At 35.8% G+C, this 25428-nt stretch overlaps 1 protein-coding gene and 1 pseudogene across 5 annotated transcripts in view; both read left to right on the top strand.

Moving 5' to 3' along the window:
* Positions 1-20064, top strand: part of AGL (amylo-alpha-1, 6-glucosidase, 4-alpha-glucanotransferase) — a 72896-nt gene extending 52832 nt beyond the window's left edge. For all 5 annotated transcript variants that reach the window (XM_025417530.3, XM_025417528.3, XM_025417529.3 and 2 more), the window contains exons 28-34: positions 4126-4261; positions 6198-6310; positions 7586-7797; positions 9228-9325; positions 10999-11086; positions 11199-11332; positions 17564-20064. In XM_025417530.3, coding sequence (XP_025273315.1) covers positions 4126-4261; positions 6198-6310; positions 7586-7797; positions 9228-9325; positions 10999-11086; positions 11199-11332; positions 17564-17681 — 899 coding nt within the window. In that variant the 3' untranslated portion in view covers positions 17682-20064. The remainder of the gene's footprint in view (positions 1-4125; positions 4262-6197; positions 6311-7585; positions 7798-9227; positions 9326-10998; positions 11087-11198; positions 11333-17563) is intronic.
* LOC112641116 (small nucleolar RNA U3) lies at positions 8507-8583 on the top strand (annotated as a pseudogene).
* Positions 20065-25428: the final 5364 nt, after the last annotated feature.

Here is a 25428-nt window from a genome sequence, read left to right as displayed (position 1 = left end):
GTCTTCATCCAGCTTCCCCAATGAGGATATCTTACCTTACTGTATCTATATCTTACTGTAGTACAATATCAAAATTAGGAAACTGACATTAGTTTAGTTTAATACTAGTTAACTAGACTATAGACCATATTCAGTTTTAACTATTTTTTAGAGTCTTTTTTTAATTTTTTTTAAAGATTTTATTTATTTATTCATGAGAGACAGAGAGAGGCAGAGACACAGGCAGAGGAAGAAGCAGGCTCCATGCAGGGAGCCTGATGTGGGACCCGATCCCGGGTCTCCCGGATCAGGCCCTGGACTGAAGGCAGCGCTAAACCGCTGAGCCACCTGGGCTGCCCAGTTTTAACTATTTTTACATTAACTCATTTGTGTGTGAGCATGTGTGTGTGGTTCTATGTAATTTTGCCCCGTGTATGGTTTCATGTAACCACTACAGCAATCAAGACACTCAACTGTTTCGTCACCACAAAGGTCTTTCTTACGCTAACCCCTTTAGAGTCACAACAACAATCCCTGGTCTCTGACAACTACTAATCTGTTACGCATCTTTGTGGTTTTATCATTTTAAGAATGTATATAGATGGAATCATATAGTATGTAACCGTTTGAGATTGGTTCTTTCACTAAGCATAATTCCCCTGAAATCCATCCAATCTATTATATGTATCAATAGTTTATTCCATTTTATTGCTCAGTGGTATTCTCTTTCATGGATGTAACATTCACCTGTGGAAGGACATTTTGTTTTTTTCCATTTTTTGGTTGATGTAAGTAAGGCTAATATGAACATTTATATATAGGTGTTTGTAGGAAAATAAATTTTTATTTCTCTGGGACAAATGCCCAAGTATTTGATTGGGCCATATGGTAAGTATGATTTTTTTTTTTAAGATTTTATTTATTTATTCATGAGAGACACACACAGAAAGGCAGAGACACAGGCAGAGGGAGAAGCAGGCTCCATGCAGGGAGCCCGACATGGGACTCGATTCCGGGTCTCCAGGATCACACCCTGGGCTGAAGGCGGCGCTAAACCGCTGAGCCACAGGGCTGCCCTGAATTTGTTTTTGTAAGAAACTGCAAACTATTTTCTAAAGTGGTTTACCATTTTACAATCCCACCAGCAAACTGGAGAGATCCAGTTTTTCCATGTCCACAGCAGCATTTGATGTTAATCACTTTTTTTTAAGCTGTTCTGGTGGTTGGGTATACCACCACCCATTGTGGTTTTAATCTGAATTTCCCTAACAGCTAATGGTATTGAACATCTGTTCTTGTGCTTACTTGTCATCTGTAGCTCTTTTTGACGAAATGTGTGTCTTTTGCCATTTTCTAATTGGATTGTTGGGCTTTTTTGTTTTTTTACTATTGGAGATTTTATATGTGTGGCAAAATGCACATATTTACCATTTTACCATAAAGTACGTAACTTTAACCATTTTAAGTATGCAGTGGCCACTGCATCTCTAGAATTTTTCTCTAGAATTCCATCTCTAGAATTTTTCATCATCCCACACTGAAACTCTGTACCCAATAAACCATCACTTCTTATTCTTTCCTCCCCTAAACCCTATTAACCACTATTCTATTTTCTGCCTCTATAAATCTGACTGTTCTACATACCTCATATACATGGAATCATAGGGTATTTGTTCTTTTGTGTCTGGCTTATTTCGCTTAGCATTGCTATATCAGAGCTGCATATACTATACTTTTGTGCTCTTTGATTAAATACTACCTAATTTCACCTGTCTATATTCCCACTGATAATTAAAATGGCTTTCTTATGTGTCCATGTGCATGTTCCACTAATCTCATGGGTATAAAGCAACAAGTAATTGTTTTTATTTGCAATTCTATTACTGATGGATTTGAGTATTATTCCTGTTTATTATTTTTTAAGAAAGTTTCCTTTTCTATAAATTGTTCATGTGCTTTGCCTTTATTTATATTTCATCAATCCTGTATATTTTCCTTGTTGATTTCTAGGAGTCCCTTGTATATTCATCCATTGTCAGTTTTAGATATTGCACAAACCTTTTCCCAGTCTGGCACCCAACTTAACTTTATCTATGATGTCCTTCACTGTAGTTTATTTCAGAAATCCTACCTGGCCCACAGGTACAAAGATAATGTCTCATTTACTTTTATTAACTTTGTAGGCTTGCCTTTTACAAATAAAAAGAAACAATTCATTCCATTTTAATCCATTCATCTTTTGTCCTTATGGTTCTCTTTTTTTTTCTTAAGATTTTACTTAATCTTAAACTGTTATCTTAAAAAAACTTAAACTGTTGTGACTCTACTTTCTCTTTTCTTTGGTTATTGCCTTTCTTTAGGCAGCAATAAACTTTTATGTGTACTTTGATCATGTTTTCTTTCCATATCTCTTACAACATCCTCCAAGATTGATTGATTGATTTCCAGAGGCTAGTCCTTCCATCCCTAACTCACAGTACAGGAAATAGGAACAGGAGGTAAAAGTAGTTTGCATAAGGACATGCATACATAGTCCATTAATAAACATGAGAGAAGCATTCAGCCTTACCAGTACTCAAACAAATTCATATTAAAGTGGGTCTCCATTTTTCCCTACTAAATTATCATGAGACAGTATAGCATAAATGAAAGCACCAATGCTAGAAGCAGACTTGCTGTGTTAAAATTCCCATCTCTGCTCATTTTCTAGCTGTGTTCCCTTGGATAGGTTTTAACCTCTCTTTGCCTCCCTTTTCTACATTGGTAAAAGGAATATAATAATAGCACCTACCTCCTAAGGTTGATATGAGGATTCAATGAAATATGTATGTTAAAGCACTTAGAATAGTGCATGGCACATAGTGCTGTAAGTCTATTTATTATTAGAAAAAAAAAAAAAAACCCAGTGTATTAGTTTGCTGTGAGTGTCATATCAAAGTACCATACACTGGGTAGCTTAAATGACAAAAAATATATTGTTTCTCAGTTCTGGAGAGTAGAAATCCAAAATTAAAGCGTTGACAGGGTTGACTCGACCTTAGGGCTGTGAGACAAAGATCTGTTCAAGCCTCCCTCATAGGCTTGTAGATAGCCATGTTCATGTTTACGCAGATGTTCTCCCTATATCTTCACATCAGCTTCCTTCAGTGCATTGTCTGTGCCCAAATTTCCTCATCTTATCAGGATACCAGTGGAACTGGATTAGAGTGCAGGCTAATGACCTTATTTTAATGTGATTAATTTTTAAATTCCAATCTCCAAATAAGGTCATATTCTGATGTACTGGGGTTAGGACTTTAGCATATGAATTTGGATGTTTACACAATTCAATCAATAACAAACAGTAACAAAAAAAATAACAAACAGTAGCAAATAACATTTTAGTTTTGAGAGGTATTCACATACTATTGATGGCATTGTAAATTGACTCATTATTCTTGGAAAGCAATGTAGAGATAGATATCCAGATATGTTTTATGAGATTTAAAATATTCATATATTTTTGTTCATGAATTTATTATGCTCCTGGAATCTAGTCCATAAAATAATCTAAAACACACAAAAAAGTCGTATCATATAATACTGATTATAGCATTGCTTGTAATCACATAAAAAAATGAAGCAATCTTTATGTCTAACAGGAAATGTTTACATTGACTTGTATGGGGATCCCTGGGTGGCGCAGCGGTTTGGCGCCTGCCTTTGGCCCAGGGCGCGGTCCTGGAGACCCGGGATCGAATCCCACGTCGGGCTCCCGGTGCATGGAGCCTGCTTCTCCCTCTGCCTGTGTCTCTGCCTCTCTCTCTCTGTGACTATCATAAATAAATTTAAAAAAAAAAAAAAAAATTTACATTGACTTGTATGAAAAATTCTATAATCTCTACAAATTATAATTTTTATAATTGTATATACATAATTTATATATTTTCTTGCTAATAGAGTGGTGCATTGAATATCCTCATACATATCTTCATATGCACATAGGTAAGGTTTTCTCTAAAATATGCATCTAGAAAAGAAACTACTATGTGTTAGAATATGCACATCTTCAACTTTTACAGTATTACTACATTGCTCTCCAGAGTGATTGTCCTAGTTTATTATATCACTCTCAGATTTTATAAATGTTTCATTTTGCTTTTTTAGGCTTTAATATAACTGCAGGGGTTGACGAAGAAACAGGATTTGTTTATGGAGGAAATCGCTTAAACTGTGGCACATGGATGGATAAAATGGGAGAAAGTGATAGAGCTAGAAACAGAGGAATCCCAGCCACTCCAAGGTAGGCTTTATTTGTATGGTGCTTATATAGTAATACCCTTTTTATTTTTTTTATTTTTTTTATTTTTTAATTTTTATTTATTTATGATAGTCACAGAGAGAGAGAGAGAGAGAGGCAGAGACACAGGCAGAGGGAGAAGCAGGCTCCATGCACCGGGAGCCTGACGTGGGATTCGATCCAGGGTCTCCAGGATCGCGCCCTGGGCCAAAGGCAGGCGCCAAACCGCTGCGCCACCCAGGGATCCCGTAATACCCTTTTTAAAATCACATACTTGTGGAGTCTTTTATTCCATTAACCATGAAACCTTCGTATCAAATCAGTCAAATCTGGGGCATCTGAATGGTTCAGTCAGTTATGCGTCCAACTCTTGTTTTAGGCTCAGTTTATGATCTCCTGGGTGGTAAATTGAGCCTGGAATTGAGCCCCATGCTCAGCGTCAAGTTGGCTTGAGATTCTGTCTCTGCCCTTCCTCCTTGCCATGTGTGCACACATGCACTCTTTCTCAAATAATCTTTTTTTTAAAAAATCAGTCAAAATCTCCCTTCCTCCCTCCCTCCTACTTCCTATTCCACTCACTCCTTCCTTTCCCACAATATACATATACGCAACTCTCTTGTTACAAGTCATTGAGTAAAGCTGTCTGTTCTTTTCTAGAAGTTCTCATGAGATGATTCTCAGCAAGCACCTCAAGGGAAGGTTTTATGATTCATTATCCCTGTTGTTAAGATCTTTTCTTAACCTGAAATGCTTTTATTGTAAACATTTCATTATGTCCATTGATTGTAAATACAGAAAATACCCAATTATTCTGTTCTTTATGAAATACTTTTAATTTCTGAACTTTTTCCCCCTAATTATTTTATCTTTTGTCCCATCATTTCTTTTTATGGTTTCAAATGCTTAATACTTCGTAACAAGTCTAGGGGTGCCTGGGTCTCTCAGTTGGTTAAGAATCTGACTACATACCAGCTCAGGTCTTGATCTCAGGGTCATAAGTTCAAGCCCCACGTGGGGCTCCATGCTGAGTGTGGAGCCTACTTTAAAAAAAATAAAAATTAAATTTAAAAAAATTTTTAAAAAGGCAGTATCAAGTCTAAGAAACTTTTTTCTTATTCTAAATTTTATCTTCAAAATAGTCAAAGGGATTATAAGGGAAAGGTGGGGAAGTGAATGGGGAAAAATTAGAGAGGGAAACAAACCATAAGACTCCTAACTATGGGAAAAAAACAAAGGGTTGTAGAAGGGACCATGAGTGGGGGATGGAGTAACTGGGTGACAGGCATTAAGGAGGGCACTTAATGGGATGTGCACTGGGTGTTATACTATATGTTGGTAAATTGAATCCAAATTTTAAAAAATAAATAATTTTTTTTAAAAAAATCAAGAGTCAGATACTTAACCAACTGAAAACAAAAACTAATTTTATCTTCAGTCAGAATTATCAAGAAAAAAATCATTTAATCATAGCTGTTTTTACATGCTTTGCAAATTCTTTTTAAAACATGTTTATTTTGGTACATTATTAGGTCTTCTTGTACTTCCCTTCCATTTTCCTTAAAAATGGGCTTTGAAATTGTTATGTATACCTTCCCTAGCTTTCTTCAGTCCCATATCCCATGTTTACCATCTTTTCTCTGGTACTCTGTTTCAATATTCTCCAATTCTTTACCACTGCCTTTTCCAGCTGCCATCTCCTTTAACTCTGTAATCACCATTCCACTCCATAGAATTTTTTTTAAGTGTTGAGAAGGTAAGCAATGGTAAAACAGTAATAGGAGAGCCTTCTTATATGTGCATTTCTTATATACATTTCAATAAAGTGAGCGGTTTTTCATAGATGGTTGTTTTTATAATTCATCAGAATTGTTTATTGAATGCCCTGTGAGTAGTGCTTAAGTGACTCCAACTTACAGAATAAAGTTTCTTTTAATTTTAGAGATGGGTCTGCTGTGGAAATTGTGGGCCTGAGTAAATCTACTGTCCGCTGGTTGCTGGAATTATCCAAAAAAAGAATTTTCCCTTATCATGAAGTCAGAGTAAAAAGACATGGTAAGCTGTTCATTTTATTTAAAAAAAAAAAAAAAAAAAAAAAAAAAAAAACTTTGAATATGCTGTCTATACTCCTAATCTACCTAATTGTTATTTGACTCAGTGAACTAATATTAGAAAACCCTCAAGATTAAGAAGAAAGAAAAAACGTTAGTTTACTCATATAAAGTTGTAACAAAACTGGTTACTAACCATATTTTTGCAACAGCTTTGAACTGAGATATGAAAAGCATCATAGTTATTGCCTTATTGTGCTTTTCTTTGCCCTTAATGTGACTGTGAGCAAGTTGCATTTTTGTGAACACTTATGAAATCTTTACATCTCTTTTTTTAGAACTGTGCTATCCAATAGAAATATAATTTGAGCCACATATATAATTTTTTAAGCCACATATATAATTTTAAATTTTCTAATACTTACATTGAAAAAAAGTAAAAAAGGGCAGCCAGGGTGGCTCAGCGGTTTAGCGCTGCCTTTAGCCCAGGGTGTGATCCTGGAGACCTGGGATCGAATCCCACATTGGGCTCCCTGCATGGAGCCTGCTTCTCCCTCCGCCTGTGTCTCTGCCTCTCTCTTTCTGTGTCTCTCATGGATAAATAAATAAAATCTTAAAAAAAAAAAAAAAAAGAAAGAAAAGAAAAAGGTGAAATTAATTATATTTTTTTTTAATTTTTTATTTATTTTATGATAGTCACAGAGAGAGAGAGAGAGGCAGAGACATAGGCAGAGGGAGAAGCAGGCTCCATGCACCGGGAGCCTGATGTGGGATTCGATCCTGGGTCTCCAGGATCGCGCCCTGGGCCAAAGGCAGGCGCCAAACCGCTGCGCCACCCAGGGATCCCTAATTATATTTTATTAACTCAGTATATGCCAGATGTTATTTCAACATATAATCAGCATTAAATTATTCATGAGATATTTTACATTCTTTTGTGAGAGGAATATTTTCTTTGAAATTCAGTATATAAAAAAAAATTCAGTATATATTTTATACTTCTGGCACTTCTCAATTCAGACTAGCCTCATTTCAAGTGCATAAACATAACTTTATCAAACATGTAAGAGTGATACAAAGACCAGTCAAGGATCATTTGCTAGAGTCTAATCCTTTCTGATAATATAATGAAAGATGATTTTTTATTTCAGTCCTTTAAAAAACCCTGACATTTTCAAGAAGTGGATAATTTATTGCCTAAATATTACTCTTTGGCTATAAGTAAATATGTGGATTTCTTTGAATGCTTAAAACTGCCAAGTCTTTTATCATGTTTCAGGAAAGGTTGTGACAATCTCATATGATGAGTGGAACAAAAAAATACAAGACAACTTTGAAAAGCTATTTCATGTGTCAGAAGACCCTTCAGATTTTAATGAAAAGCATCCTAACCTGGTTCACAAACGTGGCATATACAAAGATAGTTATGGAGCTTCCAGCCCTTGGTGTGACTATCAGCTCAGGCCTAATTTTACCATAGCAATGGTTGTGGTAAGTGAATTGTTATTTACAAATTTCAAAAATGTTGTGATGGAGTGTATTTAGTTCTTTATTCCCATTTGTTTTCAAATTCATTTAGTTGCCAAAAAGCATATTGCTTACTAGCTAGTTCAATATAGTCTTTTTAAATTAATAAAGCTTTATGCATACCACCCTTAACCTACAATATCCAGTATCAAAAAACAGAAAATAATAGATGACGACTAATGAAGTGCTTCCCAACACTTTTCATATCATAGCACACATAGAAAAGAAAGATATTTGTACAGCACACTGAGCTAACTGAAGTAGATTGGTTGTGTCAGATTGAAACTGCTTCACTTAGCCCCAGGCCCTGCCCCACTGCCTTGAAAGCTGATGGCATGGCTATTTTAGCACACCTGTGCTATGACCAGTACCTCAACCCACTGGTTGGAAAGATCTAGACTGTTGAACTAATGTGAGTAGCTTCTAACTTATATTCTACTTCCTTCGTTGTATTGCTAAAATGCATCTATCCAGCCAAGAATTCTAGACTCCTTTTATCTCTACTTAGTCTAAAAATAAACTAGAAGGACAGTAAAATAGAGATGGCATGTACTCTTCCATGCCTGCTTAGCTGTTTCTACCTTGTTAAAAAGAGAAGTAAACATGGTACTATAAATTATAGTAGAATAAAAAAATCCAAGGGCATGTAAAGTTAGCTTCTGTTCAGTATGCAAAGACTATACTTTCAAGGATCATTTCTATAGTTTGTTACTCTTCAGTATGCATTGGATTTCATTTAACCATTAAAATTAATGCAGATTCTTAGCCACCAGTGCTTTCTCTCCTTCTCCGTATCAGAAGTAAATTTACTCATGCTGTTAGAGTACAAGATTCTGTATTTTACTATGATCCCGATAGCAAAAAAATGACTACCAGATACATTTAAATTAGGAAGCTATTGTAGGGATGCTTGGGTGGCTCAGTGGTTAAGCATCTGCCTTCAGCTCAGGTCATGATCCCAGGGTCCCGTGGGTAACTTCTCCCTCTGCCTATGTCTCTGCCTCTCTGTGTGTCTCTCGTGAATAAATCTTTTTTTTTTAAAGGAAGCTACTGTAAATCTTCTGAAAAATGAATTAGATGGGTTTAAGTGTGCTCTGCTTCATTGTAGCTGTGGCAACTTCTTTTTGGAGCTTGAACACTTTGTTAAAATGACACAAGGAAACAATCACCTCTATCAGCTTTCCTAACTCCTAAAGCCAAGAACAGTGCTTCCAGGTCAGCCCCATAGCATTAGGTCTGGTTAGGCATCTGCACTCGAAAACAAATTCTGACCCACACTATCTTTAAACAGTTTTCATTTCCAAGTTTATGAATAGTTTATGTTCCACTGTGGGTAGAAACTAATTCTTTTGTGATCTTTAAAAGTTTGAATATTTGTTTTTGACATTCGTTAGGCCCCTGAGCTCTTTACTGCAGAGAAAGCATGGAAAGCTCTGGAGATTGCAGAAAAAAAGCTGCTTGGTCCCCTAGGCATGAAAACTTTGGATCCAGAGTAAGTTAGAATATAAGTATTAAGAATGTTGCTCATATGGTATTTGATATATAATTCTATTTAATTATATTTAATCTTGACATGAAAACTTTTGACTAGAGTAAATTGGAGTACAAATATTAAAAATGTTGATATTGATTGCATCAGTCATAATTTTTTGCTTGTCAGTAAACTCTCTAAAATTATGTCAGAGTTTTTAAAAATACCAGCTATATGTTCATTAAATATCAGTGTTCATAATGCTTGTCCTTTATTTAGTAATCAAGAAGAATTTTAAGCTTATAAAACTAATGTTATAAATATTTCCTAATGCTTATTTTTTTCTGATTGTAAAAATAATACATGATTATGGGCATTGGAAGTGTAGACATAATTGTCTTCTCAGAGACAGTCCATATTTTCCAAGTTGTTAACTCCTGTTCATTCTCTCCCTATTTCTAAATACTATGTGTATGCGGCTGTTATTAGACATTATTTGGTTATTTCTTTGAAGATGTAACTCTTTTCTCACCTAACCATTAATCATTTCCATCCTTTCTATATAATTACCCCATTATTTTTATTTAAACCAATAACTGATTTTGTTTTTATTTTATAATTTTGTCATTTTAATTTCTTTCCCAACTTTTGTTTTTTCTTGAGTTTCTAATGACTTTCCTGTTTGTCTTCTGCTGTTTTCTTTTAAAGCTTGATGCTCAACATTAAGTTGCTTTCTATATCAATCTATAGACCCTCTTTTCTATATAGTGCCCCCACCTTTGTAGAATTTTCCTAATTTACTGTATACTCATTTCAGTCTTGAGATGCAAACTTTTTGTGTGTATACTTATCCGCATTCGGAGGTGTTCTCCAGAATTTTCAGAAGCATTAGGAACCACTAGTCAAAACTAAAACCCACAGTTAAGGCTTACTCATGTGGCAAGTTCTGTCTCTCATTAAAAGAAAAAAAGAAAAGTAATAATTTCATTAAACTGACCAACAACTGTCTTCAATTATCTGTCACAATAAGTTTGTAATACATTGTTTAGTTTATAAGTGTGTATAAATATTCTATGTCTATTTGGTTGGTACTTATAATCTGATAAATACCAATTTTAATTAATTTTAAAGTAACTTCATGGAGAAGTTTCAGAAGCAACCTTTCTAACATATAATAATAAAACTATATCTTTAATGTTTACTAATTCAAATTATTTTATGTATATTTTAGTCATTAATATATTAGAAGCTTAGTAAGATAATTGGCTTTAACCAATATTTAGTGTCAGACTAACTCCTTGAAGGCAAGATACCTGAATACTTTATATTTCTCAGTATCAACCAGTAACTATTTGTTAATTATTTCCTAACATGTTGTTAAAGTATTCTGGAGGTGGCTGGCTGGCTCAATCAGTAGAACATGTGACTCGATCTGAGGGTCATGAGTTCAAGCCCCACATTGAGCCTAGAGTTTACTTATTAATTAATTAATTTTTAAGACAGGTTGTAAAAAAAAATTCTGAATCCAGTATATACTAATTTATGGTTAAATAGATAATGAGCTTGCTTATTCTATAGACTTGGAAGGCAAAATTATTTGATCATTTCTCTTACTTTTGCTATTGAAAAATCTTTCTAATGCTTCTTATGTAATATTTGATCTTTTTCTAACCTAAATTTCAATCATTTTGCAGCGATATGGTTTATTGTGGAATTTATGACAATGCCTTAGACAATGACAACTACAATCTTGCTAAAGGTTTCAATTATCACCAAGGACCTGTAAGAATTTCGTTTCTCTTTTCAGAGTTTTCAGTTGAAATTATTTTCCAAATAACTTAATAAATATTCACAGCTCTTTTTTTTTCCTTTCCTTTTAAATCCTCTTTTTTAGGAGTGGCTGTGGCCCGTTGGGTATTTTCTTCGTGCAAAATTATATTTTTCTAAATTGATGGGTCCAGAGGCCAATGCCAAGACTGTGTTTTTGGTTAAAAACATTCTTTCCCGACATTATGTTCATCTTGAGAGGTAAGGCGTCAGGGGGCATGTAATTTTCATCTAGTGTTTAGTCAGTTTATTAAATATTAGGTAAATAACAGTTCCTTAAAATTCATTCCTGTATACTCTAGGTATCCCAATGAAATTTGAAAACTTTACTCTTATTTAACATGACAAGTTCAATGATATAATTTTCATCTTCCTTTAACTATTTTAGGTTATTTATCTTAATTTAAGGACATGATATTATATAATTTACACATGTGGAATAGTCTTTGATTTTTTAAATATAGTGGATATTTTGGGTATGCTTAAAACAGAAGAAATATAAAAACTAAAAGTACTTAGGCTGGGCCTTTTGAGTTAACTGATTTAAAGACTTATGTGGTTGCCAGAGGGGAAACAGATTTTGCTTCATTTACTTTGAAAGCTATTATGAGATGCAGAAGTTTTAGTTTCATGAATTGACCCTCTTATCATTATGAAATGACCTTCTTTATCACTGGCAATGTATCTTTGCTTCAGAATTCACTTTGATAGGGCAGCCCAGGTGGCCTACCGGTTTAGCGCCACCTTTAGCCCTGGGTGTGATCCTGGAGACCCGGGATCGAGTCCCACGTCAGGCTCCCTGCATGGAGCCTGGTTCTTCCTCTGCCTGTGTCTCTCTGCCTCTCTCTCTCTGTGTCTGTCATGAATAAATAAATAAAATCTTTAAAAAAAAAAAAAAAGAATTCACTTTGATAGTAATATAAGCATGTCAGGTTTCTTTCGATTAGTTTTTACCACACTATATATTTCTTCATCCTTTACTTTTAACCTACTTGTGTCTTTATGTTTAAGGTAGGTTTCTTGTACATAGAAGCATGTAATGAGGACTTGCTTTTTTATGCAGCTTGATAATTTCTGACTTTTATTTGGAAAGTTCAGGCCATTTATACTTAATGTGATTATATTATTAAGTAGAAATCTGTTTTCTGTTTATTCTGGGTTTTGTTAGCTTTTTCCTCTTTTTCTGCTTCTTTTGGACTGGATTTTTTTTTTTAAGATTTTTTTATTTACTTATTCATGGGAGACACAGAGAGAAGGCAGAAACATAGGCAGAGGGAGAAGCAGGCTCCCCGCTGGGAGCCTGATGTGGGACTCCATCCTGGGACTCCAGGATCACGCCCTGAGCCGAAGGCAGATGCTCAACCGCTGAGCTACCCATGGGTCCCTGGATATTTATTATTTGGCATATATTTACTCCGTTTTATCTCCTTTCTTGGCTAATTAGCTACTTTTTTAAATTGTTGCTTTACGTTTATAATTTATCATAGTTTACCCTCCAGTATACCTTCAAGTATAGTATAATAATCTTAAAATAGTATAGTTCCATTTCTCCCTTTTGTGCTATTATTGTCATCTATTTTGCTTCGCAAACATTATAGCCCCGCACAACATTGTTACTATTTTTGTTTTGCCATCAGTTATTTTTCTTAGATATTTAAATAATACAGAAAAAAGTCTTAGGCAACTACTCACATAGTTGCCATTTCCAGTGTTCCTCTGTGTGTGAATATCTATTTCCATCTGGTATCATTTTCTTTTGCCTAAGGAATTCCTCTATAATGTCTTATAGTGCAAGCCTACTCTTGATAAATTCTTTAAGGTCTTATATGTCAAAAAAAAAAAAAAAAAGGTCTTATATGTCAGCAAAGTCTTTATTTTGCCTTCATATTTGAAAGTTATTTTTGTTGTACAGAGAATTCAATGTTAACAAGTTTTTTCTTTCAGTGCATTGAAGTGTGGCATTGTTTTGACAGTAAATCTGCTATCATCCTTACTCACCCTTACTCTCTAATGTTCCACTAATTCCATTAAGTAAATTTTTCGTTTTACACATTGTTTTCATCTCTTGAAGTTTGATTGTGGTCTTTTTTATATCTTCCGTGTCTCTGTTGAATATTTTGAACATATGGAATATGGTTACAGTAACTATTTTAATGTCTTTGTCTGCTAATTGATATCTGGGTTGATTTCATTTATGATGATTCCCTTCTTATGGATTGTTTTATCCTGTTCTTTACCTGTGTTTTGGTATCAGCTTTTTTTGTATTTCTATAAATATTCTTGGACTTTGTTTTGCAATGCAGTTATTTGCAAACAGTTTGATCCCTTCAGATTTTGATTTTAAGCTTTGTTGGGTCTGACCCAGAGCAGGATTTAGTGTAGAGCTAATTATTCTCCACTAATGAGTCATGGCCTGAGTTCTTTATCCCATATCCCTAAAATTACGAAGTTTTCAAACCTGGCTGGTAGAAATGAGCACTGTTCCTGACCCATTGTAAATGTCAGGTACAAGTTTAATTCTTCAGGTAATTCTTTCCCCATCCTTCATTAGTTTACTCTTGTGTATTGACTGATCGATAGGCGAATAGTTGAGTGGGACCTTCTGCATATCTCCAGAGTTCTCTCCTTTTTTTGTACTCTGTCCTGAAAATTCTAGTAGCCTTGGTCTTCCTGGACTATCTGTTCCATTTCTTCAACTCCAGGAGTCTGCCAGGCTCTACCTTTTCCCTTTCCCGTGTCAGATCCTGGAAACTCCCTCGAGCCAGAAAGTATGGTAGTTACAGGGTTCCTTGCATTTTCTTCTCATTTCTTAGGGATCACTGTTCTTTGTTGCCTAATATCCAGCATCTTGAAGATTACTGCTTCATTCTCCTTGTCCATTGTTTCAGGCGCAAGGGAGCTTCTGTCTACATTATTCCATGTTTGTCAGAAGTGGAAGACCTTTGCTTTCTGGCCTAATAAGATGTTTTAAGCTCATATCTTACTTTTCTTGCCCTAGCCTAGGTGGGCAGTTCTGTCCCTGGTTTGTTTACTTTTTGTGTTTGTGAAGAATCTTATTTAAAAGCCCAGATCCAGGGACACTTGGCTGGCTCAGGCAATAGAGCATGTGACTCTTGATCTCAGGGCTGTGAGTCCAAGCCCCACATTGGGTGTAGAGATTACTCTAAAAAAGTAAATTCTAGGGGTGCCTGGGTGGCTCAGCAGTTGAGCGCCTGCCTTCAGCTCAGGGCGTGGTCCTGGGATCGAGTCCTGCGTCGGGCTCCCTGCGTGGAGCCTGCTTCTCCCTCTGCCTGTGTCTCTGCCTCTCTCTCTCTCTATGTCTCATGAATAAATAAACAAAATCTTTAAAAAAATAATAATAATAAATTATTTAAAAAGAAATAAATACATACATGCATATATACATACATTAAAAAAAACAGATCTAAATACTTGGTATATTTATTGCTCTTGGGGAATTATTGTTACTGTGCCTTCCAGCAGATAAAGCTAAGAAATATGTATAATACATACACACACAGAGAGAGATCTATATCTCTGGGTACTTTTTTATCTCTATATATTGAAAACCTACATCCACACCAGTTCCACTCAATGTTTAATTTTGTTTTTTAGCTTTTCCTATTTGTAATTCCCTTTTCCAACAGTAAGCTACTCCCCACACTCTGCTATCATTACCGGATAGACTGAACTCACCCTATTCAGGCTCTGACACCCCATGCCAGGGTGCCCCAAGACATAGATGACCTCTTCACCCTTCCTGGGCATGACAACCCCACACTAGGTCACACTTATGTGTGGATTCCCTCCTTGTACCACTTGGGTTCTGGGACACCCCCACTCTTGGTGTGAACTTTCTTCATAGCCCTCAGGCTGTGGCATCCCACCTTGTGCTATTCCTTCTACCCTTCTTTCCTCTCCTCCCCAACTGTGGTCACCAACCTTCTTTGTCCCACCTAATGACTTGAGGAGTGAATTTTTCGGAAAGTAAGGGAAAGATTTCTTTCTACCAGTATGGATATGTTCCCATGTTCTAGTTCCACATACAATTATGAGCAGCATATCAATGGTTCTGTAAGTTTTTGTCCCTTAATTTCAGTACTATATTAGTTTGCTAGAACTGCCATACAAAGCACTATAAACTGAACAGTTTAAATATGGTCTTATTGTCTCACAGTTCTAGAGGACAGAAATTTGAAATCAAAGTGTTGGCAGGGCCATGCTCCCTCTGACGATACTAGGGAAGGATCTCTCCCAGCCCTTCTCCTAGCTTCTGATAATCCCTTGACTTGTGACAGCGTAAGTCCAGTCTTCACATGGCTTTCTCCCTGTGTGCATTTCTGTGACCAAATTTCCCCATTTTATAAAGACACCAGTCATATTGGATTATGGTCCCATCCTATTCCAGTGTGACCTCATCATAACTAATTATATCTATAACAACCTTATATCCAAGTAAGTTAACATTCTAAGGTACTGAGGGTTAGGACTTCAACATATGAATTTTGAGAGAGACACAATTCAACTGATTATGATACCCTGGTACCCAACTTCAGTAATTTGGCGTTTTACTCTGTGAAGTACCATGAACACTTGGAAGCAAGTTTTCTATTTTCTATTTCCCTGTGACAGCTTTTTAAATGTGGTAACTAGCTGGTATTATTATTAGTTATTATCTAAAATCTCGTATTTACCTAAGGGAATTATCTTTTTCATTTAATTATAAAATATGTAATACCTGCAGAAGAGTAAAATGTAACATATACTCTCCCTAGAGCCATGAGTTACAAAGCATAATGGTGAAACACATTCCCATAACCCAACTTTAAAAAGGAGATATTCCAGGATTTCTGAACTTTATGTTTCATACTTAAGAGATTATACTGAAAGTAAGAATAGATTTGATAACAACACTGTGTTCTGATAGTGAGACCTGGGACAAGTTGTTAACCTCGTAAACCTCTTACTGATCTATGAATAGGAACGATTATGGTACTTATATTACAGGGTTACTATAAGCATAAATGAGATAATGTAAATAAATCATTAAGTATTAGAATATAATAAATGTACAATAAATACTGTGTAATATTCGGTAGAATGACAGATTACTATAGAAATTCAGATTGTGGGATCCCTGGGTGGCTCAGCGGTTTGGCGCCTGCCTTTGGCCCAGGGTGTGATCCTGGAGACCCAGGATCGAGTCCCATGTCAGGCTCCCTACATAGCCTGCTTCTCCCTCTGCCTCTCTCTCTCTCTCTCTCTCTCTCTCTCTGAATGAATAAATAAATAAATAAATAAATAAATAAATATTAAAAAAAAGAAATTCAGATTGTTTTTAATTGGCATTGCTTTCCTAATTTTCATTATTCTATGTTAGTTTTACAATTTTATCAAAATCAAATGTAATACGTCTACATAATTACAATTTGAGCTTCATAAACTTCATGTGAAACTTGGGATCCCTGGGTGGCGCAGCGGTTTGGCGCCTACCTTTGGCCCAGGGCGCGATCCTGGAGACCCGGGATCGAATCCCACGTTGGGCTCCCGGTGCATGGAGCCTGCTTCTCCCTCTGCCTGTGTCTCTGCCTCTCTCTCTCTCTCTCTCATTCTGTGTGACTATCATAAAAAAAAAAAAAACTTAAACTTCATGTGAAAGTAATAAAATTAGACCGGAGAAGATAATTGTCTATATATTGCTTGGCATGGTAGTTTCTTCTAGGTTTTGGGGGGGGAGGTTTGAGAGAATCTTTTCTTTTTAAGATTTATTTATTTATTTATTTATTTATTTATTTTTATTTATTTATTTATGACACAGAGAGAAAGTCAGAGACACAGGCAGAGGGAGAAGCAGCAGGCAGAGGGAGAAGCAGGCTCAATGCAGAGAGCCATATGTGGGACTCTCCATTCCGGGACTCCAGGATCATGCCCCCAGCTGAAGGCAGACGTTCAACCTCTGAGCCACCCAGGCATCCCTTCTTTTTGTTTGGGTTTTTTTAAAGATTTTATTTAGTTATTCATGAGAAATAGAGAGAGAGAAAGAGGCAGAGACACAGGCAGAGGGAGAAGCAGGCTTCATGCAGGCAGCCCGACATGGGACTCGATCCTGAGTCTTCAGGATCATGCCCTGGGCCAGAGGTGTCACTAAACCTCTGATCCACCCAGGCTGCCCTCTTCTGTTTTTAATACATAAAAGGAATCTTCTGTGTTTCAAAGTCTTAAATTCCAAAGATTGAATATCCAAGAATAATTTCAGTCTAAATTCTTTACATACATAGATCTTTAGGATATCTTGTTTTATTTTGTAGCAAATAGCTATATATGATTGTTTTTCTATACTAGAAGGAAAAAATGCCAAGTGTATTTTGTTAATCCAAACAAGAGACGTGTTATATTGTATCTCATAAAATGTCTTTTCTTTTTTTTTTTAAGATCCCCTTGGAAAGGACTTCCTGAACTGACCAATGAGAATGGCCAATACTGTCCTTTCAGCTGTGAAACACAAGCCTGGTCAATCGCTACTGTTCTTGAAACACTCTATGACTTATAGTTGATTCATGAATATGTATTAAGTATACAATCACTTATATTATGGAATGCAAGGTCAAAATATAATGTAAATGCTTTATATGCACAGACTTGAGTCATTTTAAAAATCTCATTCATATGATATTGATGCCCAATTAGGTGATACTTTAAAAGCATTTTTGTTGTTGTTTTTTTTTTCTTTAATGGACAGAGGTAGCTTTTGATTTGAATCAGAAAGAAAAACTATCATTACCAATAGGATGTTTTTCTTTTGAATTCAGGAAGTATTCTTGAAATGCCTAGAAATTAAGAATTTGAAATCCAGAGATTAAAAAATAAAAATCATGTAATCTACTGTACATAAGTGAAAATGAAATATGAGAATGTAATAATGAATGAAATGGAAAAGTATCCTTAAATCTTGGTATTATATTTTCTTTAGTAAAAATACCTACTGAATATACTGTAGTTAACAAATGTTCTCACCTTTTAGTATATTATTACTAGCACTTCCCACACAGCATTTGATAAATACTAAGTATTGAATCACGGAAGTGTCTATCTACAATGTTATATTCAGAAATGGAGCACAGATGTTCATTGTGTGCTTTTACTTCACTAATATATTAATGTGTGGTGGGTATTTAATATTAATATTTTAATTAATATTTTAATATTTGCCATAATTTCCTTATGTTAATGATGCCTACATAGGATATATGAAAAAACACAAGCATTTAAGAATTTTATTTCCTAAAAACTGTTTTATAAGATTATAAAATTAATCTTGAGGTCCTATTTCCTACTATGAGATGATTTACATTCTCAAAATGTATATTGTTGGTCAAAGAAAAACATGCTATATTAATTTTCTAAAACTTATTTTATTAGTTTGTAAAAGCATATTGATGGATCATAGTAGATGCTAGTTTCCTATTACCTAAAACCTACATTGACAAGCTTAGCATTGAGAACAATCTTAATATAATAAAAATACATGAATTTAGTAGTTATCTTGAATTCGATAGAATAATTTAAAATTTTTCTCATGACCTTAATTCTGCAAAGTCATAAAAAGAAAAAGGTTTTTAACCTTTATATGAGTTAATATTTTTGAATAATACTTCAGATGGAATTTTTTATTGTTTTACTGTTTTTGTCTCAAGAAGATACCTATATAAAATCATTATACTTCTGGTTGAAAGAAAATAGTTGTAAAAACCCTTTCATTGCTATTTAATATTATTCAGTGGTGTATTTATAGTTAATGAAATAATGGTACAGTAACACTTTTCTCAATTAAAAGTCACATACCCAACCATTTTAAGAAATAAAAATAAGAAAAAGAAGTAAATTAAAACTTCTAGGTAGCAAAAATATGTGATGTTTTATTTATTTAAGATATTCCTACACTCAAAAGCTCATGCCACTTAATGTGTCCTACACACCCTTCTTCAACGCTGACTTTAGAAATAGTTTTAACTAGCGTACTTTTTTGGTTTCCCAATATAAAGCAGATTAAATCCTACAAATTTAAGGGCAGTTATGATAGTAATATGATCACTATCTATAAACTCACTGGTTTCCAAGTGTCCCTTCCTTCTTCATTGTTCAATGTATACACTTCTCTAACCTATGCAGTTACAAGGAATAACCTTCTTTGAAAGAGAACCATTAGTCATCAAAGGTTTTTGCAGTTATGTTGGTCTACCATACTTTCTTTTATTAAAGGTGGTAAAAATAACTGAAAACCAGTGTATTTAATGAAAGCAAGTGATAGCTGATAGTTAAATGGGATGAATGAATGGATGGATGGATAGATAGATAATGAGAATTTCTAAAACATAGCCATATCGGATTGTAGGGCAATTACCCATCTCAGTAATTTTTAAGGGTATCATGTTGTACTAGAAAATTAAGTGGATTGATATTCCAATAAGGAATATTAGGGAAAGAACATTGTGATTATCTGCATGGTCTATTTTAAAGTTTAAGAAGGCATGTTAGACTTATTTCATCAAAGGTAGTTAAAATAACAGTTTTAGACTTTAGAGGGATAAACGTCATATGACTAAAGAACATTTAAATACAATGCTTCATTCCTGAGTGATGTTGGATGAGGTACCATTGTATTACATGTTGATGATGGTTCTGTGCCTTGGTTCTTTGCTAATCCAAATCAATCTGACTCTTTAACATGAAAAGTTTGCCAGTATAACCAATATGCTGTGATAATTTAATAAGTTTCAGAGATAGTTGAGGAAACATGAGATCTGCCATCATATCTGTGGACATTATAACCTAGATTGTAATCCATTTCCAATATGTCTTCAACTGCTATATCTAGTAAGAAAATGTCATTTTTCTGTCTGTGTGCCAAGAAAATAAAAATCTTTTCTAAAGGACCATATTTTATTTCATTCCATTATTTACCAATTAACTAATTTGTTGACCATTACCATTTATTCAGGGCTTGCTTATTTTGGGTACTTTTTTTTTTTTGCAGGATGTGAGGGGGCAGAAACGAAGAGGAAGAATTTTAGGCTGTTTGGTAATTTATTTAATTAGCCATATTGAAATTAGGAGCAAAATAAACTTGATGTATAATTAAATCTGTTAGCAACTATATACTCACCTGGTATTTCTTGAAACCTTTTACTATACCATGAATTTTTTTTTTATCTTTTATTAACTTGCTAAAGGCAAATACTATAGGCCAGAACAGATGTGATATAGATGTGTGCCTCCTAAAAGTGGCCAGAAAGATTGTTTCATGTTTTTTTTTTATATTTTCTTTTTCCCTTCCCTTCCCTTTCCTTTCCTTCCCTTCCCTTTTTCCTTTCTTTTTCCTTTCCTTTCCTTTTTCCTTCTTCTGTGAATATTTTTTATTCACAGAGAGAGAGAGGCAGAGACACAGGCAGAGGGAGAAGTAGGCTCCATGCAGGGAACCCGACGTGGGACTCGATCCCGAGTCTCCAGGATCACGCCCTGGGCTGAAGGTGGCGCTAAACCGCTCAGCCACCCGGGCTGCCCCATGTTTTTTTGTTTTGTTTTGTTTTGTTTGTTTGTTTTAATTTTTATTTATTTATTTATGATAGTCACACAGAGAGAGAGAGAGGCAGAGACATAGGCAGAGGGAGAAGCAGGCTCCATGCACCGGGAGCCCGATGTGGGATTCGATCCTGGGTCTCCAGGATCGCGCCCCGGGCCAAAGGCAGGCGCCAAACCGCTGCGCCACCCAGGGATCCCCCCTATGTTTTTTTAAAAGAAGGTTCATTTATTTATTTGAGAGAGAGAGATGAGTGGGGGGAGGGGGCGCAGAGGGAGAGGGAAAGAGAGAATTCAAGACGACTTTCCACTGAGCGTGGAGCCCAAAGTGGGACTCAATCCCAGAACCCTGAGATCATGACCTAAGCTGGATGCTTAACCGACTGAGCTACGCAGGCACCCCATTTAACTTTTTCTTTTTGTCTCACTTTTAATTATAAAAATAACATCAAATGACCCAAGTTGATCCATCTAGTCTTGCCTTTAATTACTGTTGGTTCATTTTTACTGCAGATACGTATCTTTATCTTCAGGTAAAAGGTGTAGTAACTTGGAAATCCAAATTTCTATCAGTTTTTATGAGTGAATTTGTCAAACTTGACAAAACTTATTTTTATATATCCTCAATGTGCCAAAATAATAAACTCAAGCAGGTTGTTTAGTTTGCTTGTTTTTTCCATTTGTACAAGCCTTGAATTATTAATACTGATACTATATCATTTTGGCTACAATTTTTTTCTTAATATTTGCTTTGTTATCTTGTTTGGAGGTTTTTGGTTTTTTTTTTTTTTTTTTTTGGTTAGAGGTTTTTTGTTTAACTTACAAAAGCTAATTACTCTTCAGTCAAATCTTCAGATTTATCTTCATGAACTCTTCTATTTATTCAAAATTTAATCAGCCTCATTCAATAATTTAATAAGTTTTTCCTTCTGATTTTTTTTAATTTTTATTTATTTATGATAGTCACAGAGAGAGAGAGAGAGAGAGAGAGAGAGGGGGGCAGAGACACAGGCAGAGGGAGAAGCAGTCTCCATGCACCGGGAGCCCGACGTGGGAATCGATCCCGGGTCTCCAGGATCGCGCCCTGGGCCAAAGGCAGGCGCTAAACCGCTGCGCCACCCAGGGATCCCCTGATTTTTTTTTTAAAGTCAGAGTTGAGACTTTTTTTTTTTTTTTTTTTTTTTATGATAGTCACACAGAGAGAGAGAGAGGCAGAGACATAGGCAGAGGGAGAAGCAGGCTCCATGCAGCGGGAGCCCAACGTGGGATTCGATCCCGGGTCTCCAGGATCGCGCCCTGGGCTAAAGGAAGGCGCTAAACCACTGCGCCGCCCAGGGATCCCCTGATTTTATTTTATTTTATTTTTTTTTTAATATTTTATTTATTTATGATCGACAGAGAGGGAGGGAGAGAGAGAGAGAGAGAGGCAGAGAGAGAAGCAGGCTCCATGCACCGGAGCCCGACGTGGGATTCGATCCCGGGTCTCCAGGATCGCGCCCTGGGCCAAAGGCAGGCGCTAAACCGCTGCGCCACCCAGGGATCCCGGATCCCCTGATTTTATATTTTTGTGTTTTATACCAGGATCTAGAAATGAGGTGAGACATGACTTAGGTTTTTTCCAAACTGTTATATTCCAAACTCATGAATTGAATATGACATATATAGTGATTCCTTTTTATAATTATTTAATTTCTGGGATATATTAGTTATTTATGCCTATTTATTCATTTAACTATTATAATATCTTATTTTAATATTTTTAGAGCTATTTCTTACTAATTTCCTACTCTCCTTTTTGAAATCCTGTTTTATATACCCCTCTCTTTGTTCTTCCTAAGTACTTTTACATATCCAAAAAGTATTCCCTTACTATTTTTACTAAACTTATATTCACAGTATGTGTCAATGTGATAAGAACTGACATTAACAATATTTCATCTCATCTAAAAATATAGGCTGTCTGCATTCAAAAAAATTTTAGCTTGCTGAAATTCTTCGTAATTTTTATGTTTTTGGTTGCTATTATGTATGTTATCCATTTTGGTTCAACTTAATAGCCAATTAGTTGGAATAAAAAAATTCAGACTTAATAAACATTTATGAACCCCTACCATATAATAGTCAATTTTATACTGAATGTATTATACTCATTTTATAAATGAGAACATTGATAAAGTGTCTTGCTCTACATCACACAACACAAATTACAGAACCAAGACTCAACCTCTGGTCTTGCTACAACAAATCATCTCTCTCTCAAAGATCCTCAAAATTGCAGTTTTCTGTTCTTGTCCTCACATTTCTTGCCATCATCCACCCATAGGTCAAGCATGACTGTTATCAGTGTCATCTGATTACAGAAAACATTAGATCTTGTTCTGCTTAGATCTAGACATAACCCCCTATCACCTGGTCAGAATGCCGTGTCTGCAGCCATCTGCCTGAATAAGATGACTGATCTTTTTCTTGCTAAATATTCAGACCCCAAGTGCCAAGCATGGGTTAGGTGACACAATTTGGATACATTTACAAATATAAATGTCCTATCAAAGTGAGGCAGTAAAGAGTCAGATAATGAGGATAAGAATGGTTGAGAGAGGGGAGCCTGGGTGGCTCAGTTGGTTAAACATCTGCCTTTGGCTCAGGTCATGATCTCAGGGTCCTGGTATGGAGCCCCACATGGGTGGGGGGGGGGGGTGTCCCTGCTCAGCAGGGAGTATGCTTCTCCCTCTCCCTCTGTCTCTCCCCCTGCTTTTGCATGCCTCGCCTCTCTCTCTCTCCCTTTCATGAATATATTAAATCTTAAAAAAAAAAAAATTAAGAGATGACCAGCTGTGCTGTCAAAGTTGCTACCTGTGGATTTTGGTAAGAAGTCAGGATTCACCCCCAGGCATGGAGAATCCTAAAAGGAGCAAGTTAATATCTATAGAAGGTCACTAACAGATACGGCACTTCACTCTGCAAATGTTTACTGCTAATATTGATTGTAGCTGATAGATTTTGAAAGTGCAAAACTAAGCACTAAGTCTTCTTAGCCACTTTTTCTTATACAAAAAGATTCCTGTTGATAGCACATCACATTTGATGGATCACAAAGTCTCACTTTACCTGACTAGGTTCTCTTCTATTACCTCTTTCTGTTCACACTCTTGTCTTTTCCTTAGACTAATATAATTATTCCTGAGTTGGTCACAACTTACTTCATCCCTCATAGAACTATGAGGAAAACCTCTCTTGAACACTGATTCTATCCCATCATTGCTCAGAGGACATTTGGAATCCCCTGTAATCTGGCCCACTTGTTCTTTCCAAAGTTGATCAGTTGCCTGAGTTTTTGTTTCTTCAAAAACATCCTCTTGTTTGTAAAAACAAGAGGATGGTAATACCTACACTGTAGGGCAGTAAACATTCATGAACGTGACCCATAGTATATCAGGATTAAGTCTGATGTTGTGATAGAACCCAAATAACAGCGGTCTAAGTGAGATTAGGGTGCAGAGGTGTGCAATCCAAGGCTGATGCACTGGTTTCATGGTCATCAGGAACCAGGACTAACAACTAATGGACACAGAATATTTTTATCACTTCCCAGGTATAGTATTTTTAATGTGAGCTCGTTTCCCAGATGTGAGCAGAGATGTACAATAATGAACTCACTTATGTTAATCAGTGGTTTTTCCTCCAAATTAAAATTTTTTGACGTTCCAGAGCTAAATCTTGGGAAAACAAGAGCTCAACGTTTATATTGTCTAAATTCTGATGTGGGAAACAAAGGCAAAAGAAAAATTATTAAGTTTCCTTACTACTTACAGCCCATTGACAAGTCCTTGAAACAGGCAGAGCGACATTCCTCCAGGAACTCAGCTGCCTCAGTTTAATACCTGCTAAGAGCAAAAGGCAAATCTCAGCCTGACTCCCAGGATCCTGTAAGTCTAACATATAAAAATTCCTTTGGAAACCTCCTTTATCTCTACCCTCCAAGATAGATGTTGATAATCATCCCCCAAGCATATGGCCCACCGATACATATCTGAAGGGTCTCATGCCTAAGGTTTTATTAGATGGTAATAAATGACCTGTTCCTAACAATAGGTAGCCCCCTCAAGGTCCTGGAAACTCTGTTTCCAAAATTCCTTAGAGATGTACTATCTCCCTGACTCCTTCTCAACTTGAAGATATATGATGACCACCCCTCATGACACCGGTGCAGCTCTTTCTGCCCACAGATCCTGTCTCTGTGCTTTAATAAAACCACCGTTTTGCGCCAAAGACATCTCAAGAATTCTTTCTTGGCCATCAGCTTCAAACCCCAATGTCTTTTCCTACAGTAAATTCATTGCAAGGACACCTGGTTGGCTCAGTAGTTGAGCGTCTGCCTTCGGCTCAGGTCATGATCCTGGGATCCTGGGATCGAGGAGCCTGCTTCTCCTTCTGCCTCTGTCTCTGCCTCTCTCTGTGTGTGTCTCTAATGAATAAATAAATAAAATCTTTTAAAATAATTTAAAGGAATTAAAAAATTTAAATGAGTCTTTAAAATGTAAGTATAAAATTATGAATTATAAAATTTGTTCTTACTTTAACCAAGCCAGAAAATTTGCAATAATTTTTTTTAAGATTGTATTTATTTATTCATGAGAGATACACAGAGAGAGAGAAGCAGAGACACAGGCAGAAGGAGAAGCAGGATCCTCACAGGGAGCCCCATGTGGGACTTGATCCTG

Source organism: Canis lupus, chromosome 6 (genome assembly GCF_003254725.2).
Source record: "Canis lupus dingo isolate Sandy chromosome 6, ASM325472v2, whole genome shotgun sequence".
NCBI lineage: Eukaryota > Metazoa > Chordata > Mammalia > Carnivora > Canidae > Canis > Canis lupus.
This window is presented reverse-complemented; position numbering and strand designations above follow the sequence as displayed.